Source organism: Oryx dammah, unplaced genomic scaffold (genome assembly GCF_014754425.2).
Source record: "Oryx dammah isolate SB20612 unplaced genomic scaffold, SCBI_Odam_1.1 HiC_scaffold_11, whole genome shotgun sequence".
In the NCBI taxonomy this organism is placed as follows: Eukaryota; Metazoa; Chordata; class Mammalia; order Artiodactyla; family Bovidae; genus Oryx; species Oryx dammah.
Genome location: NW_024070195.1, coordinates 38,177,856 through 38,198,671, shown reverse-complemented (window position 1 = coordinate 38,198,671; position 20,816 = coordinate 38,177,856). Strand labels below are relative to the sequence as shown.

Here is a 20,816-nt window from a genome sequence, read left to right as displayed (position 1 = left end):
CACCACCAATAAGTGAGAGTTCCGGTTTCTTCACATCCACACCAGTGCTTGTTAATTTTTGTTTTTCTTGGAGCGCTGAAGAATTGATGCTTTTGGAGAAGACTCTTGAGAGTCCCTTGGACTGCAAGGAGATCCAACCAGTCCATTCTGAAGGAGATCAACTCTGGGATTTCTTTGGAAGGAATGATGCTAAAGCTGAAACTCCAGTACTTTGGCCACCTCATGTGAAGAGTTGACTCACTGGTAAAGACTTTGATGCAGGGAGGGATTGGGGGCAGGAGGAGAAGGGGATGACAGAGGATGATATGGCTGGATGGCATCACTGACTCGATGGACATGAATCTGAGTAAACTCCGGGAGTTGGTGATGGACAGGGAGGCCTGGCGTGCTGTGAGATTCATGGGGTCGCAAAGAGTTGGACACGACTGAGCGACTGAACTGACTGAATGCCTAGTAACAGTTGAGCCTATTTTCAAATACATATTGGCAATTTGTATATCTTCCTTGGAGAAATAGCTTTCAAATCTCTTACTCACTTTTGAACTGAGTTTGTTCTGCTTTTGTTGAGTTGTAAGAGTTCTTTATATATTCTAGATATTAGTCCCTGGCATATATATATTTTTTGAATACATAGTTTTGTTTTTTTAAAAAACTAATTTTTTGACTTTTATTTCATTTATTCTTGAGTCAGTTTGATAAGTTTATATTTTTGAGGAATTTATTCAATTTTTCTAAAAGTTGAAATTACTGGCATAATGTTGATAATATTATCTTATTAATCTTTGCTTTATTTTATAATATGTTCCCTTATTTGTTAACAGTATTACTTATCTTCTTCCATTGTTTTTTTAATCGTTCTTGCTCACTCAATCCTCAGATTCAAAACAACCCATACTCTTCCTGGAAGTTTAATCATTTCTGTTGTTGTTGTTGTTATTTTTTGAATTCCATGTTGTCTAGAATTTCTCCAGTGTTAATTTTTGGAGTGGAAGGCAGAGATCATTCCCTCCAAGCTGACCTATTAGCAGCAGCCAGAACTCTTGACATAGAACTTAGTAATTTATTCTCATAATTCTTTTAATATCCTTCAGGTCACTAGCTATTTACTTACTGAATTAGAAATAAAAGTTTGGTTTTCTGAATTCTAGTTTAACCCAATTTCTATCACATCTGAAATCTTTTCAGGAAACTTTTACTGTATAGTTTTGGGGAATAATTTTCAAATGGGTTGGAAGAAGCAATGGTAAGAATATTATTCAGGACCTTATCTATCCAACATGAAGGAAATGGTTAGTAGTGAAGAAATAATATAAAGTAATTTCTATTAGATGGCATATTCCAGGAGGATAAGGATCTTATCTGTATTCCTAGCATCTAAAGGAAGTTGAGTGAAAAATTATCAGTAACCTTGAAGAGAGTAAGATTTTGTTTTAGAAATTGAGACGGGGGACTTCTGTTTTAGTTAGAAGTAGGTATGTGACTAGTTATAGAAACCTGAATGTTTATAGGAATCAACTGAGAAACTCGTTGAACATACGGATTTCTGTGTCTCACTCACAGATATTCTGATTTAGTGGCTGAGGTAGACAGAATAAAGATGTCCTCATCCTAATCCCTGGAATTTGTTACATTAAATGTCAAGGGGGAATTCAGATTGTAGGAGGAATTAAGGATGGCAAGGTTATCCTGGATTATCTAAGTGGGCCCAATGTAATCACATAGGTCCCTCTGGAGTCAAGAGGGAGATGGAAGAGTCAGAACCAGGGAGCTGACAGTATGTTAGAGATTTGACTGAACATTGGCGGCTTTGAAAAAGTTGAACATTTTTTAAAAGATGGTTTGGTTCGCTTGACATGACAGTGAATTCCTACTGGAGACTGGTAACACTGTCCTCTCTTTTTGCCTGGTTGAACTGCCCAGTGGTATCCCAGTTCAGTTGCTCAGTCGTGTCCGACTCTTTGAGACCCCATGAACTGCAGCACGCCAGGCCTCCCTGTCCATCACCAACTCCCGGAGTTTGCTCAGACTCATGTCCACTGAGTCGGTGATGCAGTCCAACCATCTCATCCTCTGTTGTCCCCTTCTCCTCCTGCCCTCAATCTTTCTCAGCATCAGGGTCTTTTCAAATGAGTCAACTCTTCGCATCAGGTGGCCAAAATATTGGAGTTTCAGCTTCAACGTCAGTCCTTCCAATGAACACCTAGGACTGATCTCCTTTAGGTTGGACTGGTTGGATCTCCTTGTAGTCCAAGGGACTCTCTAGAGTCTTCTCTAACACCACCATTCAAAAGCATCATTTCTTTGGTGCTCAGCTTTCTTTATAGTCCAACTTTCACATCCATACATGACTACTGGAAAAACCATAGCCTTGACTAGATGTACCTTTGTTGACAAAGTAATGTCTCTGCTTTTGAATATGTGGTCTAGGTTGGTCATAACTTTCCTTCTAAGGAGTAAGCGTCTTTTAATTTCATGGCTGCAATCACCATCTGCCGTGACTTTGGAGCCCAAAAAAATGAAGTCAGCCACTGTTTCCCCATCTAGTCAAATATTAGGATTTCAGCAATGCATCCATCAAAGACTTTATGCTCTCCTTGTGGAGAAATGACAGTTGAATAATAAATTAGCATTACACAATCTTAATGTTTTTTATACCTGTGTGTGAATAATGCTGATTAAAAGGTGCCAACTGAATAGATAATTGATAACAGAATTGATACATCATTTTTGACCTGGAAGTTCTAATTAGCCGTGAAAGTCTGACAACAAATAGTATGTGTCATACTTTGATAAGGATAAGAGTTAAGGGGAAATGATGAGAATATTTTGTAAAATAGAAAAAAATATATTGATTTTCACAGACCTTTCTATATGTGGTCAGACAACTTGAATTTTTAATGTTAGCAGCAACAGCCCTGTTGAGGGGCTGCTGTGATTAGTTCTGTGTGAGGATAGAAGTTTTGAATTTTTCACTTATGAACAAAAGGCTCACTATATATCACCTTGTTTTAAATCTCTCATAGGACTGCATTTTTCTATTCAAGGAATATCAGGCATCTTTTCATAAAACAAGGAAACAGATTTTAGAGTCCTCAGGGGAAAAATCTTTTGAGGTTTCAGAAATGTACATATTTGGAAAATTTGAAGCTTTCTGCAAAAGACTGGAGAAGGTAAGCAGCCACAGTTTTCACTGCCAACCATACTGTTCCAGTTATTTCATATTTCATGTAGCATTGTTGAGATCTCTTATCTCACTATTGATCTGACTCATCCAAAGTTACTCATAGATTGCTGCATGTTATTATAACTCATTTTTTCATTCCTAGTTACTGTCTTCTGCCAGTCACACAAAAGCTGTTGTAGACTTTCTCTTCTCTTGAGACCTCAATTCTGTCTTCACCTATGGAGCTTGAACTCAAGTCTCCGCTCTTAAGCATTATAGTAGCTGAGAACAGGTGTGAGATGACATGTGTGCAGTACCTGGCAGAACCAGGTAGTTGTTTCATATGTGGATGTGTGGGTACCTTCTCTTTCTAGGGCAGCATGTATGGTCTAACATAGACATTATTTGTGTGCTGTCTTTGCTGGCAGATGTGGATTAGAAACTTCTGCATCTTGGATTCATTCATTGTTTAGGACTGGCTGGAGAGAAGTGAGGTTTTGCCAGGGGATATAGGGCAGCCCATCCCAGAGTCTTCTTGCAGTCAGCCTTTGGAAAGCCTACAGAGATACCATCTAGGTACCATCCTCCCCATGACCTCACCATTCTGCAAGCTCCCTAGGTCTTAGGAGTAGTTAGGGACCTGCTCATCATTTTTGGTACATTGGTGGGGGCATTACACAAGTTGAAAGGCATTTCATAGGTATGCCAGGATGGGAAAGTATGGGTGCTGAACAGAACCAGGCTACTGAGTTGGGTCCTTCCTACATTTTTCTATTGGTTCTGTTTTTGTTTGTTTCTCTAGCATCTTTATTGTGATATAATTCACATGCTACTGCTACTGCTGCTAAGTCGCTTCAGTCGTGTCTGACTCTGTGCAACCCCATAGACGGCAGCCCACCAGGCTCCCCCGTCCCTGGGATTCTCCAGGCAAGAACACTGGAGTGGGTTGCCATATACCACATAATTTATTCACTTAAAGTGTACAAGTCAATATTTTCTAATTTACTCACAGGATTGTGCAGCCATCACCACCATCTAATTTTACATTTCATTCCCACTAAAAGAAAACCCTGTGCCCATTAGCAATGATACCCCTTTCTCCCCTCTACCCAACCCTAAGCAACTGCAAATCTACTTTCTGCAAATCTATCGATTTGCCTATTCTGGACATTCCATATAAATGGAATCATATAATATGTGCTCTTTTGTGACTGGGTTCTTTAATTTAGTATGATATCTTCAAGCCTCATCTGTATGGTAGCATTCCTTCTTATTACAGAATAATATTCCATCATATGGGTATGTGTGCCTAGTTGCTCAGTCATGTCTAACTCTTTGCGACCCCATGGACTGTAGCCCACCAGGCTCCTCTGTCCATGGGGATTCTCCAGCAAGAATACTGGAGTGGGTTGCCATACCCTCCTCTCATATGGGTATACTATATTTTATTTGTCCATTTATTAGTTGATGGACATTTGGGTTTTTCCATTTTTGGCTATTATGAGTAATACTGCTACGAACATTTCTGTATGTGTTTTTGAGTTGTTATTTCTCTTGAGTTTATGCATAGGAGTGGAATTGTTGGGTCATATAATAACTCCATGTTTACCTTTTTTGAGAAAGTACCCAACTGTTTTCCAAAGTACTTGCATCATTTTTTATTCTCATAAGAAAATGTATGAGGGTTCCAGTTTCTCTACATCATTGTAATGCTTGTTATTATCTGTCCTTTTGAATTTAGCCATTGTAGTGGATGTGAAGTGATATCACATTGTGGTTTTGATTTGCATTTCCCTGATGACTCGATGACTAATGGTGTTGAGCATCTTTTTATGAGCTTTTTGTCCATTCGTATTTCTTCTTTGGAGAAATTTCTGTTCAGATTCTTTGCACATTTTAAATTTAGTCATTTGTATTTTTATAGTTGAGTTTATAAGCATTATTTATGTATTCTGGATTTAAGTATCTTATCAGATATGATTTTCAAATATTTTCTCTCGCTGCGGGCTATCTTTTCATTTTCTTGATTGTGTTCTTTGAAGCATGAAGTTTTCAATTTTCATCAAGTCTGATTTATCAAGTGTTTCTTTTGTTGCTTGTGCTTTTGGTGATGCATCTAGGAAATGTCATATGAGACTGTTTTGTGAACAGTGGGAATTTCTTGAGGACAAATGTCCAATTGGAATTGTATCGGCATGGGTCAAATGAATAAATAAGTCCCATTGTCAGAACCTGTTCCACAGAGATGTTTAGTATGTCTGAAACCATTAGAATGTAAACCTGGAGGTGACTCCTAGATACTCTTAATTTTTCCAGGAGCAAGGACCCTCACCAGCTTGGGTGCAGTTTTAGGCTTGGTGAGGGCTTCAGGGCTGGACCTTAATGGTTAACCCATTGCAATAAAGATCTTTGGTGGCAGGTCTAGTGCTGGGGATCCATCTGTAAAGTAGCAGCACAAGCATTCCTGATGCTAGAGGAGTAGGTGATAATGGCTAGCTAATTCAGCTACTCACCCTACTCACCACATCCTACCTCTAGAGAAGCCTGCCTACAGTCTGAGGATACAGCTTCATGCCACAAAGGCTCAACAGCCAGAGCCAATACAGCACTCTCCAGGGGCCTCACTTGAAGTGCATTCTGGCTGCTAGGTATTCCACCTCTCCCGTGCTAAGAATCCTTTGGCTGGTTGGCATCTCTCCCAGGTGTAATTGGTGGATATTGGTTTCCAGATTCTCGAAGATGGGGCATGATAGTTACCCTGAAATGTGGCCAGAATTTTTTTTATAATTCTGTAGAGGTGGTTCCAACGTCTGTTGGATCATCGAAAAAGCAAGAGAGTTCCAGAAAAACATCTATTTCTGTTTTATTGTCTATGCCAAAACCTTTGACTGTGTGGATCACAACAAATTGTGAAAATTTTTAAAGAGATGAGAATACCAGACCACCTGACCTGCCTCCTGAGAAATCTGAATGCAGGTCAAGAAGCAACAGTTAAAATTGGACATGGAACAACGGACTGGTTCCTAACTGGGAAAGGAGTATATTAAGGCTGTATATTGTCACTCTGATTATTTAACTTATATGCAGAGTATATCATGTGAAATGCAGGCTGGATGAAGCACAAGCTGGAATCAAGATTACCAGGAGGATTATCAATAACCTCAGATATACAGATGACAACACCCTTATGGAAGAAAGAGGAGAAAAACTAAAGAGCCTCTTGATGAGAGTGAAAGAGATGAGTGAAAAAGTTGGCTTAAAACTCAACATTCGGAAAACTAAGATCATGGCATCCAGTCCCATCACTTCATGGCAAATGGGGAAGCAATGGAAACAGTGAGAGACTTTATTTTGGGGGGGGGCTCCCAAATCACTGCAGATGGTGACAGCAGCCATGAAATTAAAAGGAGCTTACTCTTTGGAAGAAAAGCTCTAACCAACCAAGACAGCATATTCAAAAGCAGAAACATTACTTTGCCAACAAAGGTCTGTCTAGTCAAGGCGATGGTTTTTCCAGTGGTCACGTATGGATGTGAGAGTTGGACTGTGAAGAAAGCTGAGCGCCAAAGAATTGATGCTTTTGAACTGTGGTGTTGGAGAAGACTCTTGAGAGTCCCTTGGACTGCAAGGAGATTCAACCAGTCCATCCTAAAGGAAATCAGTCCTGAATATTCATTGAAAGATCTGATGCTGAAGCTGAAACTCCAGTACTTTGGCCACCTGATGTGAAGAACTGACTCATTGGAAAAGACCCTGATGCTGGGCAAGACTGAAGGTGGGAGGAGAAGGGGATGACAGAGGATGAGATGGTTGGATGGCTGGATGGCATCATCAACTTGATGGACATGAGTTTGAGTAAGCTCCAAGAGTTGGTGATGGACAGGGAAGCCTGGTGTGCTGCAGTCCATGGGGTCACAAAGAGTCAGACATGACTAAGTGATTGAACTGAATTGAGAGGTGGTTACTGAGCTGCCTTGGTGGACTTCCCCTGCTGAGTGGGGCGTAGCAGGGACCACTGTTGGACCTGGCTTGTGAGCTCTTGAATAGCTGTCAAGGAAAGACAGAAGGGCAAGCTAAGCCAGATCCTGTTAGGGAAAGCTGAGATTCAGATGTCTGGATGACCAACTGCCAAAGTCAAAGGACAGACAGAATTGAGCTTGGAGTTGGAGAGTCAAGACCTCAGAGTTGGGCAGAGATGTTGCGAATCTTTAAGGAATAAGTGAGGAGAATTCTAATGTGTCAGCTTAGGGCACCTGAAAGTTACCTTTTGGTAGGTGGAGACCTGATAGTGTATTGTGTGTTAGTCTGCCCTAAAGAACCCGAGATGAATTGTGTATGATATAGCCTTTGTTTCTTCTTCCTGCCATGTAAATTTTGGTGAATATTGGTGTTTCCCAGAGCTCTGTATTTGGTTTTCTTCTCACCCTGAACATTTGTGGGGAAGAAGAGAAGGTGTGGGAAGCTTTGAGTATTGTTCTCCAGAGCAAGAATCACGATGAGGAATCGCTGATGAAGACTGAGGAGCTGAGAGCCTTTGGACATGAAAGACTTTCTCTTTATGGTGAAGTAGGCAGTGTTGGTATGTTGAGATGGAGCCAACTGTTTCTGAAGTAACGTTCATAATGAGGATTGCCCAGGGTTCTTTTTAAAAAACAGTTTTCTTTTATTGTGCTGAAAGTCACATAATATAAAACATATGATTTTAACCATATTTATCTATACAGTTCAGTGGCCCTAAGTATATTTACATTGCTCTACAGCTCTTATCATCATCTTTCTCCCGAATTTTTCACCTTCCTAAACTCAAACTCTGTCTCCATTAAACACTAACTCCTTGTTCCCTCTCCCCCCGCAACCCCCACCTGCCAGCCCCTGGCGTCTACCAATGTACTTTCTGACGCTGTGAATTTGACTATTTGAGATACCTCATATAAGTGGAATCAAACAGTAGTTGTCTCCCAAGTGTTCTTTAAGGGTCAGAAGTGACTGCAGTCATCCTTCAGGATTGTGGGGCCTTTCTTTTACCTAAATGTGGACTTATTGCTAGTGTTACATATCAGAACTGTTGGGAGTGCCAAGAAGGACAGTAACGCTTTTGTATCCAGTGAAGTGATTTTGAGGAATAAAAAGCTAAAACTGTTTAGACACCTGCAAGGGATTTTACTCCCTGCCTTTCAAGTGATCAAATTCTGAGAAAGGCTGTAACTCTTTCCTTATGTTGAAACATCTTCTGTCTTAAATAGTCCAAGAGTAATAATGACTGGAGTAGAGATTGTCTTCTATTTTATCTCCTCTGGTTGGGTTTATTTAAACGATTCTAGATCCTGTTTATTGTTTGTTTGTTTGTTTTAAAAATCATTGATTCATTAAGAGTTTATTCTGGGGAAGGGTGCTAATTTTTTAAATAAAGTAACACTTTTGTTTTTAAGATTACAGAAATGATAACTATTGTGCAAACATACTCAACCTTAAACAATTCTACCATAGAGGGAATAGACATTTTGGCAATAAAATTTAAAAATATATATCAAGGGGTTAAGAAGAAACAGTATGACATTCTGGATCCAAGAAGGACAGAATTTGACACAGATTTCTTAGATTTTATGACAAAAATCAGTGCTTTAGAGGTGAGTAATTATACATAATTTTACTTTAGTAAAGCTGAAATGTAATCAATAGTACTGTACTGAAATTAACATAGTTACTATTTATTAAAATTACTCTTGCAAATTGATCAAAAATACTTGCTGGTATGAATAATTTTCTAACTAGTCCACAAAATATTTTCCATCTTTTTTTAAAAATGAAAAATGAGTTTATTCAGTAAAGGGTACCAGTAACTAACCAGAAGCCCAAAGGGCTTATTGTAGCTAGGGTTTATTTTTCATTTGCATTAAAAATTAGATTCGGTTTTTGTTGTGCCAGGGACCCATATCACTTTTCCAGTCTAAGAGGGAATTTGTCAGCCTTGTTCTGGGTCAAGTGTGAGAAGATTTGAGAACAGATTAGGAAAACAAATCCCTCTTCCCTTGGCACTGCACTTTGTAACCACATTCTCACTACAGCTTAGAGGATGGCTCTGAAAAGGCCCTCATCTGTCTGTCAGAGCTGAAGGAACCCCAGAGGGATGAGACTGTAACATATTTCTCTGTTGCTTTCTGGGCTTATATGACCTCAGTTACCATCTTCCTGAAAACTCTTAGCCCAGGTGTAGCCCCAGGTCTCCTCCTTGATGCATAAGGTCCTGGAAACACAAGGAGGGACAGGAATTCTCCAGGCAAAAATGCTGGAGTGGGTAGCCACTCCCTTCTCCATGGGATCTTCCCAACCCAGAGACTGAACCTGGGTCTCCTGCATTGCAGGTGAGTTCCTTACTGTCTGAGCCACCTACTAACACACTGTCTTACTGAAAACTGTTAGCCCAGGTGTAGCTCCAGGCCTCCTCTTTGCTGCAGAATGTCCTGGAAACACAGAGAGGGATAAGAATATACAATGTCCACTTCCTGGGTTTTAAATTCTTGCTAAGAAGGTGAGGAAAATTATATTTTTTCCCTCATGTTTTAAAAAACTCTTTTAAAAACCACATTATGTATATAATTTGTGCAATATATATTAAAAAGATCCTAAAATTCTAACGACACTTTTTCTTTTTGACACAGATTTCCTTACAGTTTTGAAAGTTAGACTCTGATATGAAGATATATTTTACTTTTAGTATTTGGTTTTGGGAACTATATCATTATGACAATGGGAATTTGTTTTTTTTTAAAATTATTGTGTAAATTATTTTTATGATTCATTAATAAAGATTATATGTTATAAAGACTTTATTGTGTGGTCTTAGATACAAATTTAGCTTTCAGTAAATTTAGATGCCATAGTTTTTAGTATTTAGAAAGAGATGTCAGTGTTTTAACTTTCTTTGGTTTTCCAGTGTTTCATTAATGGGTGCGGTATATATTTGTAGACAGTACCAATATAATCAAGAAGTGAAAGTAAATTTACAGAGTGCTTCAGTTCCATCAGCTGGGCACCAAGAGTTTGGAGTTCACTGCTAAGGATGGTCGGAGCCTTGGAAGAATATCTTCTGCATCTCATTCCTCATTAGCATGACAAAGATGTTCCTGAGAGCAGTGGTATTGGACAGTGACACCTGTTCACTATGGGTGTCTATAGTGTCATTAGAGAAGGACATGGCAACCCACTCCAGTGTTCTTGCCTGGAGAATCCCATGGACAGAGGAGCCTGGGGGGCTACAGTCCATGGGGTTGCAAAGAGTCAGATACGACTGAGCATAGTGTCATTACATTGCTCTACAGACATGCTAAGAAATCCTAAATGTCCCAAAGAAATGTGCTCAGTAAGGGACTTTCATTCCTTTCATAAATTCTGTAGGTCAACATACAATAAATAATGAGCAGCAAATGCAAACCACATATGTAATTTTAACTTTTTAATAGCCACATGTGTACAAGCAAGAAGAAATAGGTAATGTTAATTTTAATGATATACTTTATTCGACCCAACATAATAAAAATATTATCATTTTAATACGTCACTAACAAAACCAAGTATGAGAGATTTTATATTCTCTTTTTCGTACTAAGTCTTTGAAGTTTTGTGTGTATTTTATTTTATATTTACAGCACATCTCACTTCCAAGTAGTGACTTTCAAGTGCTCAGTGGAAGCATGTGGCCAGTGGCTACCATACTGGAGTGCAGTTCTAGATGCTTAGATGATAGATGTGTTTAAGGCTGTTTTGATTCTATAGGAGAATTATTCATTGTTGTTAAACAAAACCAATCTTCTCTTTAATCCAAAAAAATCATTCAAACATTAATATTGCATTTCAGGTACAGATACAGGCATTTATGAACAGTACTTTTGGAAAAATTTTATCTTCTCAGCAGGCTCTTCAACTGCTTCAAAGGTATTTATAATGCATTAAGCAGTGTAATTGCTAGGTGGGATAACTTTATACCTGAAAAATAACCATTTCAAAAAAAATTTTTAGAAATCTCTATGTAAACTTTGAAACTTATAAACAGTAATCTTTTTTATGATTTTATTTTAAAAATTAATTTATTTTAATTGGAGGCTAATTACTTAACAATATTGTGGTGGTTTTTGCCATACATTGACATCAATCAGCCATGGGTATACATGTGTCCCCCATCCCGAACCCCCTTCCCACCTCCCTCCCCATCCCATCCCTCTGGGTTGGTCCCAGTGCACCAGCTTTGAGTGCTCTGTTTCATGCATTGAACTTGGGCTAGTGATCTATTTCAGATGTGGTAGTATACATGTTTCAATGCTATTTTCTCAAATCATCCCACCCTTGCTTTCTCCCAGAGTCCCAAAGTCTTTTCTTTATATCTGTGTCTCTTTTGTTGTCTCACATACAGGGTTGTTGTTACCATTTTTCTAAATTCCATAAATATGCATTAATATACTGTATTGGTGTTTTTCTTTCTGACTTACTTCAGTCCAACAGTAATCTTTCAATTACCATAAATAGACTGGTGAAAATTTGAAACATGGAATGATGTTTTTCATTGAATTTTATTGAGGAAAGTCTTTCAATAGGAAATGATGTCATATTTTCCCTCAGCTGTGTAATACCTTAAGGTTAATTTCATAAGTGTTATTAGAAAGGGAACAAATAATGTTTGATTCTACATACTGAAAGGAATTCTGAAAGTGAAATTATCTAAGAGTAATAGGTCTCTGGCTTCCCTGATAGGACAGATGGTAAAAAATCTGCCTGCAATGGAGGAGACCCAGGTTTGATCCCCAGGTTGAGACGAGCTCCTGGAGAAGAAAATGGCAACCCGCTCTAGTAGTCTTGCCTGGAGAATCCCATGGGCAGAGGAGCCTGGGGGGCTACAATCCATGGGGTCGCAAAGAGTCAGACACGACTGAAGCGACTTGGCACACATGCCCGTATGCACAGTAGGCCTCCAAACTTTCTGTTTTCCATCTTGAGCACTCCTGCAGCTTTCTCTGTTCTGACAGCAGTGCCCTCCTGCAGGACAGGGGAGCCTGGATTAGAGGAGTGGGCTGGACCAGGAGCCGTTTTCTTCCAGCTCAGAGAGGGCTCACTGCCCATGTCAGGAACCCTCTTGGAACTCTCCCCTGAGAGCCAGTGGACCTGGGCTTGGGTCTGACTTTGCTGTAGTTCTGTGTCTTTCTAATGATGAATCATACCTGTAAAACTTTACCTCATGAGACTATCGTAAGAGTCAAAACAGATATAAAATGGTTTTGATGAGTGAGAGTACCATACAGACTGATGGCGGTACCCCTTTCTTGGCAGTTTCTCTGTCTCTTTTTATTCATTTTATTGTCAGAATGTTATGGTTCTAGTCCTCCCTGTACATCCTTAGTCTCTAAGAGTTAAGTGATGTTTGGCTGACAAAATGTTTATTCTCAGTATGGTGACTGGGGATGACGTGAGCAGTAATATTGGCAGAGGGACAGTCAGTCAACTGCTTTCCATCTTTGCTAAGCCAGCTTTGAAAAGCTCAACTTTTCAATCTCAGTTCAGATGTCATTTTCTTCGGGAAGTCTTCCTTGACTCCCCAGGCTTGGCAGAGTTTCCTCTGTTACATGCAATTTCTGGCAGTCTTACAATTGAAATAACTACTTATGTCACTTATGACCAAACTCTACCTTTTCAATGAATGTTGGCTCTAAGAGGGCTGAAACCACACCTGTCTTGTACATCACTGTATCTTAGGGCAATGCATGAGGCCTGGTGGGAATATTTGTCAAATGAGTGAATGGATTTTTAGGACTGCGGCAACTCTTAAGTAGGTTTCTCATTCACCTTTTAATTATTCACCTTCACCTGCTTTTAGATTCCAGAAACTGAACATTCCCTGTCTGCAGTTAGAAATAAACCACACCATTGAGCGTATTCTTCAGTATTACGTGGCTGAACTTGAAGCTACCAAGAAGGCAAGTATTATGTTTATCAATGGAACAGCACTTTTCATACAAAAAGAAAAATATGCTGCAAGTATTTGCCATCATTATCTTGTGCCAAGCTTTTCAAACTGATCCTGTCTCTGCTGAGTATCTTTGATGCTCCTCTCCATGGGGAAGGTCCTGACAGCATGTGTCCCTGGAAAGCCAGATTACACCTCTCTCCTCTTAAGAATTATCTTCTTATGACAGTGTTCGTGTATGTCTGGGGAAGCCCATTTACGTTAATGTTTTTGTACATCAAAATATGGGCTCAAATTTCTGCCATAAAGGAATGCAAATCAGCCGTAATTATACACCCCCTCCTTCTCTAGCCTCCCTCCTCTCCCTTCAGGTCATCACAGAGCACCAGACTGGGCTGTTTGTGCTACACAGCAACTTCTCACCAGCTGATACTGTGTATATGTTGATGCTACTTTCTCCATTCGTCCCATTCTCTCCCTCACCCACTGGGTCCACAAATCCATTCTTCATCTGTATCTCCATTCCTTCCCTGCAAACAGGTTCATCAATATCATCTTTATGGCAGAAACCAACACAACATTGTAAAAATTTAGAAAAATATCTAAATTTTAAAAATAGGAAAAAAAAAACAGTTGGGAAGGCTTTTATCATAGTTTGTGATTCTGAATTAGATAACACAGCATTGGAATAGGAATTTACTTGGAAATGTGAAATTAACAGTACAATTAATGGGGCCAAGAAACAGAGAAGTAAAAGTAAAAGGTAGTTAATTCTTGGATTCTTATCCTCTTCTTCTGTCATTCTGTAAAATTAAAATATATGTGTATAACCTGTAAAAAAATGTGGGCTCTGGAAAATATTATGACAGATGTAATATAGCTATGTGTTCCCACTTTTGAGTATATCTTTAGGATTAGGGATAAAAGGCAGAAAAAAATGTATACATGTAATGGGAAGTAAGGGTTGAGAGAGAATCAAGTGTCATGTATTGTAATCATCATAGTTTTTGAGCCTCGGGTTGATAGGGCTAGAGTGCTTCTACATACTTATTGACAACCTCTTGTTTATAAAACATGTCAATAATGGTAATACATCAATAAAAATATGGCTGTATATATGTTTTACCTTTTCCACTGTATTGAATTTCAAACATTAAAGCCAGACCTTTAATTACAGCTTTATCATTCTCAAAAAGATGACCCCCCTCTTGCTCGCAACATGCCCCCTATAGCAGGAAAGATCCTCTGGGTGAGGCAGCTGTATGGCCGGATAAGTGAGCCCATCAACTATTTCTTCGTAAGCCAATAGTTAAAATTTACAGTATGTGGATCATGGTGGGTTTACTTTTTCTTTTTTTTTGGCATGCCCTGAGGCGTGTGGGATCTTAATTCCACCACTAGGGATTGAACTGGTGCTCCCTGCATTGCAAGCGTGGAGTCTTAACCACTTTACTCCCGGGGAAGTCCCTTGTGGTGGTTTTTAATACAAGAGATATATTTTATACTACAGCATTTGTATCCAGTAGCGTAACTAGAGCTAATTCTTTTACCAGGCAAAGAAAATTTAGTTTGCAAATGTGCTTGAAAGAGAATAAGCCAATTCCTTTGATGTTTGGTAGATAAGCCTGATTAATTATAGCTAATCTGTCAGAAGGTTAATCTTAGAAATGTATGACCTTTAATCATACAGGACACTTTATAAAGGCTTTTGTAAAATAATTGTTTTGAAAATGATAGAGCACAGGCCTGGTACTGAAACTTAAGTCTATGTGTGGATGGATAGGTCACTGATACCCATTCAGTTCAGTTCAGTTCAGATGCTCAGTCCTGTCTGACTCTTTGCGACCCCATGGACTGCAGCATGGCAGGCTTCCCTGTCCGTCACCAACTTCCAGAGCCTACTCAAACTCATGTCCGTTGCTGATGCCATCCAACCATCTCATCCTCTATTGTCCCCTTCTCCTCTCGCCTTCAGTGAAGGTGAGGATGTGCTCAGAATATATTCGTCTGTGTAGGACTGAGACCAAGAGCAGGTGTAATAGAGTACATTTATCCTCTGTGTTCTTAAAACGATTAGATTTCTGAAAAACACCAGGGTAGTCTTAAGCCTTGTTGGAATTCTGAAATTGCCAGTTTGTCATCTCGCTTGGTGTGTTTGTTTTGATTTTCCTTTTCTTGCTTTGTGTTTTAAAGAGATGGTGTAGCAAAGCAAAGTTGGTTTGCCTGGTGTTGTATCTTCTGCCTAAGTAGAGAACAAAATATAATAGTCTTGCAAGGGATTTTATTATTTGAGTACTATTAAATATTAAGTTTTTGTTTGGCTGATATCATTTGTTTTGCTGTCCTCAATATTAAAAAAAATAAATAAATAAAACAAAATGCTGGCCTTAGACAAGAAGCCAGGATGGGTACTTGGTTGTTTATTGACTTTATAGTGACAGAGCAGAGATTGCCCTGTGTTTGATACGTGTGAATGAAAACAAACAAAAAAAAGAATGTTCAATTTTTACATAAAAAATCTTGGTTTTGTTCTTTGATATATATTTACTTTAAAAAAAATGGGTGGGGAAGGAGGGAGGAGGGGAGAGAGAGAGGGAAGAAGGGAAGGAAGGAGGGAGGGAGGGAATCTATATTTCCTTTTTTTTTTTTTTTTTTGATGCTGAGATTTAAGAATTTTCCCTGATACTCACAGTTCTAGGAAAATCAGTTCATTGTAACTTGCCAGAAAAGTGGGGAGGAAACAGAATTGGAGGTGGAGGCCCTAGTGCCTGCAGCCAGCTGTAAGACTAGATACCTTGCTTTTTAAATCCTATTTTCTGTCTCACTTTCTGCTTTTTACCGTTTATATTTCCCTGCTTCCTTCTCTAGCTTGTCTGACCTTCCTCATCTCTGATCTTTTTCTGAGGCAAAATCTAAATGAGTAGCATTGTTATTTGATTTGATGTCATTTAAAATATAAACAACAGCTTTATGGTTTGAATAGAAAGCAGACAGCAGACTTTTAAAAATAAATCATTTTTCTTCCCTTAAAAAAACAGAAAAACTCGGAAATTTTGTCAAGTGCAGAAGGCAAAGCTGTCATTCGTCAGTATAATAAAATTTCCTATGTTCTGGTGGAATTCGAGGTGGTCTATCACACAGCCTGGATCAGAGAGATCTCCCAGTTACAATACGGTGTGTGTAAGACTGCGATGACCCTGCAGAGGAGGGAGTATTGGGTGCCTTTGAATGAGTCTGTGGTTCTGGAGAATTTTTATGTCTTTTTTAATATAACTGTATGATGGTTAAATTTAGATTTGGGGCTGATACAATTATTTATTTCTTTTATAAGCAAAAATTGTCATGACCTTAAAATTGGTATATGCAGATTATGAGTTTCCCCTGAAAAACAGTATTTAAAAGTCAGTATCAAAGTTCTTTATTTCTCCATAGGTTTGGGAAGATTTTTTTTTTTTTAATCAGTTTATCATGCTGTAGATTCAGATCTCAGTCCCAGAGAGAAAGAACCACAGCTTGCTTGTCCTCACTCTCTCCTTTCTTCCATTGTTCCTTCCTTCCTCCCTCCCTCCCTTGCTTCCTCGCTTCTTCTCTCCCTTCTTTTTTTCCCTCCTCTCTTCCTCCCCCCTCCCTTTCTTTCTATGACTGAATTTAAGTTAAAATTTGATCCCCAGTAAATAAAGAAATTAGGGTTGTGTCTGAGTACCTCTGAGGGGTGCTGGGGTATTGGGCAGTTAAGTGATGTAGGAGATGGATGGTTTTAAGCCATCATCCATCCATGCTCCCATCATCTGGGATGTTGTTGTCATTGTGTGGGCTCAGTTGTTGGCCAGTTCAGGTTCCTACATTGTCCCATAGCAAGCTTAATCTCTTATCCATAACCCTGGCAGAACCCTGAGGATGTCCCATGGTGGGAAGGTGTCTCCCTCTCATGCCAGGGATCGCCACTTCAGGAGAGCACAGAATTGCAGGGGTAGGAAGCACAGATTCACAGTTTGGGTCCCTGGGAGTGATGGTGAGAGGGGCCACTCCTAGTTCTGCCTCTTGGCTCCAAACTCATGGCACTATATATAGGTCATTGAGCCACTGCATGGCTGCATCCTGAAGGATAAGACTTCAACCCTGTGGGGTATTTTCTCAACTGGCACCTCAGTTAAGCCTTTAATACACTACTTCTATCAGCCCAGCTGTTTCTGGGTAATGCATATGATAAGATCCTATGGATCTTAATGAAAGCCTGCTAATGGAGCAATGGTCTCAAACTTTAAAAGAAGGTTAAAATTTACATTATGGAAAAGATCAAAGAGAATTCTTAGCAATCAAAATATGGAGCGTGTATTGTTTTGCTTATACAATATGATGCACTTCTCTATTTTTTTTGTTCTGCCGGCTTTTCCTTTTATCTGCACACTAACAAGTTCAACAGTCACCTGGTCCATAAAGCCTTTCCTTATTCTTCCTGGCAGATAATAATGTCTTCTTCCTCCAGAGGCCTCCACACATTTTATCATGACATTCGTGGCTTTATAGATCTGTCTTATCTCCCCTACACATTCCAGCAATACTCTCCGCGTCTGTTTCATCTTTGTGTCCTTTAAATAGCACTCAAAGCTAACAAAACACACTTTATATATACAACCCCCATTAATTCTCATGGCAGTTCTCTGAGCTTTATTCCTACTGTCATTTTACAGATGAAGAAACTGAGGTGCTGAGAAGTTAAGTGATTTTCCTGAGATCACAGAGCTGGGAAGTGGCAGGGCCAGGATTCAAATATGCCTTTCTTTTAAAAAAAAAATTGTTTATTTATTTGGCTGGGCCAGGTCTTAGTTGCAGCATGTAAGATCTAGTTTCCTGAGCAGGGAGAGAACCCCTGCATTGGGAGCATGGAGTCTTAGCCACTGGACTACCATGGAAGTCCCCAGACTTGCCTTTCACGTGAACACAGGCTCGTGGAAGTGAATTACTCTGAAAGACCTCTTGTTATGTTGATGTAACTATATTTAACTGTATAGGAACTTGGGATAATAATTGGAGACTTAGTACTGGTCTTCTCATTTGCTCTATAAAGTTTCTCTAGTGATGGTTCACATAGAAGGTTCACTTAGTCCCAGAGTTGACTTCCTGGCTGTCATTATTCTTAGTGGTCTCGCTGACCATTTTGGCCTTTCAAGAAAGCTCAGCTTTGCCTTAAGGAAGATAGATTTCATTACATGAATGTCCTAAGGTTATCTTGGCATTTACTTGGGAAGATAAATGATTTCCAGCCAAAGTTTTTAAAGATTCCAAATGAACTGGTTTTTAGTTGAAATCCTCATGAAACCAGCATTGTTAATAATCACGTCAAAACTCATTCTGTTGAGTAAAAGTCAACTGACTTCAAAGGGATATACAGTCTATTTTGTTTTACTAGAAATTTGATGCAGCCATATTCTCTGAAGTAACTCGAGGCTTGGAAGATATGTGTGAAATTCTCACATTAGCAGTGCTAGTGTAAGATGCAGCTAAAGCTAGCACATACTAGTTTACAGCTAGTTTACAGCTGCACTATTATGATGCCTCTAAAAGTAATTCATGTTAGGATAACAAATGATTGAAGGCTACTCAGCATGAACAGTTTGGGATTATATATTTAACTTCTTAATAAAAAGCATATCTGAAAGTGCCTATTATATGACTGATGTTCACGTAGTAATTTGGTTGTAGGCTAAAGAAAATTCTTCCTCTGCATTCTAGGAGTTCACAACTCAATGATGTTTAATAAATAGTTATTACTGATACTGAACCTAGTTATCAATTTAAGTCAGATAAACCTTCTTAAATTTAAGAAGCCAATTTAGTGTTAGGTATAGAAAAGAGTTTGAACTCTATGAGGTGTGTCATATTTTGTAGTTGGGCACATCTTTCAGTTCTCTCTCCCAGAGGTTAAATCATAATCTGTAAAAATAAACTAACACTGCATCATAGCCCTCTTAGGCCCACTCAGAAAAGTACTGTATTGCAGTTCATAGCACTAAGGCTAAGCATTCTTGGTTCATATTTCTGTCTCTGGATCTGATTTTATGGTTTGCAAACACTCTGCATTCATTTATCTAAGTTTTGAGCATTGACAGTGTGTCAGATACTGTGCCTTAGCCCTTGACAGCCAAAACTACCATTCTGTCCTTAAGAAGTCAGTGGTTCAGTGGGGAAGACAATCATATAAACAGGACTGGAAGCAGAAGTCTAGAGTAAGTCATGTCAGCAATTGTTTATTTGTAGCTTTGCAAGCCACACTCTTTGTGCGACATCCAGAAACAGGAAAGTTGCTGGTTAATTTTGACCCCAAAATTTTGGAAGTTGTTCGGGAAACTAAGTGCATGATAAAAATGAAGCTGGACGTACCAGAACAGGCAAAGAGATTGCTAAAATTGGAAAGTAAATTGAAAGGAGATAAATTGTACCTGCAGGTAAGATGGATTCTATTTTCTTTTCTTTTTAAAAAATATTTATTTATTTGGATCTTAGTTGGGTCTTAGTTGGGGCACATGGAATCTTTTGCTGTGGTGCCTGGACGCTCGAGTTGTGGCCCGAGGGCTCAGTGGTTGTGGCACTAGGGCCTAGATGTGCCATGGCATGTGGGATCCTAGTTCCCAAGCCAGGGATTGAACCTGCGTCTCCTGCATTGCAAGGTGGATTCTTAACCACTGGACCACAAGGGAATTTCCCTACTTTCTAATTATTTTGAAAGAGGATTTTTTTTTTTAAAAAATATATATATATAGTATTTTTTTTTTAAAGAAAAAGACATCTTTGCAGTTGTGCTGATGCTGCATTGAGGAGAAATTTGTTATTATGTTGATTCTTTTTAAATTTTTTCAGCTTTATTGAGGGACAGATGACAAATAAAATTGTTAAAGTATAAATCATGATGATTTGATATACATATATGTTATGAAAATACATTGTAGAATGTGTTAGTCACTCAGTTGTGTCCAGCTCTTTGTGATTCCATGGACTGTAGCCTGCCAGGTTCCTCTGTCCAGGCAAGAATGCAGGAGTGGGTTGCCATTTCCTTCTCCAGGGATCTTCCTGACCCAGGGATCGACCTGGGTCTCCCAACTTACAGGCAGATTCTTTACCATCTGAGCCACTGGGAAAGCCAGAAGCCCATATTATGAAAGGATTCCTTCCATTTAGTCAGTTAACTAACATATCCATCATTTTATATATATATTATATATATATATATAATATATATAAAACATATAAACACACACACACACATTGGTTAAAACATTTAAATTCTACTCTCTTCAGTTTAGTTGCTCAGTCGTGTCTGACTCTTTGCAACCCCATGGACTGCAGCACACCAGGTTTCCCTGCCCATCACCAACTCCCGGAGCCTGCTCAAACTCATGTCCATTGAGTTGGTGATACCATCCAACCATCTCATTCTCTGTCATCCCCGTCTCCTCCTGCCTTCAATCTTTCCCAGCATCAGGGTCTTTTCAAATGAGACAGTTCTTCACATCAGGTGGCCAAAGTATTGGAGTTTCAGCTTCAGCATCAGTCCTTCCAATGAATATTCAGGACTAATTTCCTTTGGGATAGACTGGTTTGATCTCCTTGCAGTCCAAGGGACTCTCAAGAGTCTTCTCCAACACCACCATTCAAAAGCATCAACTCTTAGGCACTAGGTTTTTTTTTTTTTTTTTTTTTTTA

At 39.1% G+C, this 20,816-nt stretch overlaps 1 protein-coding gene across 2 annotated transcripts in view; it reads left to right on the top strand.

The window, feature by feature from the left end:
• Window positions 1–20,816, top strand: part of DNAH8 (dynein axonemal heavy chain 8) — a 313,398-nt gene that overhangs the window by 27,160 nt on the left and 265,422 nt on the right. For both annotated transcript variants that reach the window (XM_040249771.1, XM_040249772.1), the window contains exons 8-14: window positions 3,024–3,170; window positions 8,593–8,790; window positions 11,019–11,095; window positions 13,026–13,125; window positions 14,293–14,412; window positions 16,154–16,289; window positions 19,374–19,561. In XM_040249771.1, the coding sequence (XP_040105705.1) occupies window positions 3,024–3,170; window positions 8,593–8,790; window positions 11,019–11,095; window positions 13,026–13,125; window positions 14,293–14,412; window positions 16,154–16,289; window positions 19,374–19,561 (966 nt within the window). The remainder of the gene's footprint in view (window positions 1–3,023; window positions 3,171–8,592; window positions 8,791–11,018; window positions 11,096–13,025; window positions 13,126–14,292; window positions 14,413–16,153; window positions 16,290–19,373; window positions 19,562–20,816) is intronic.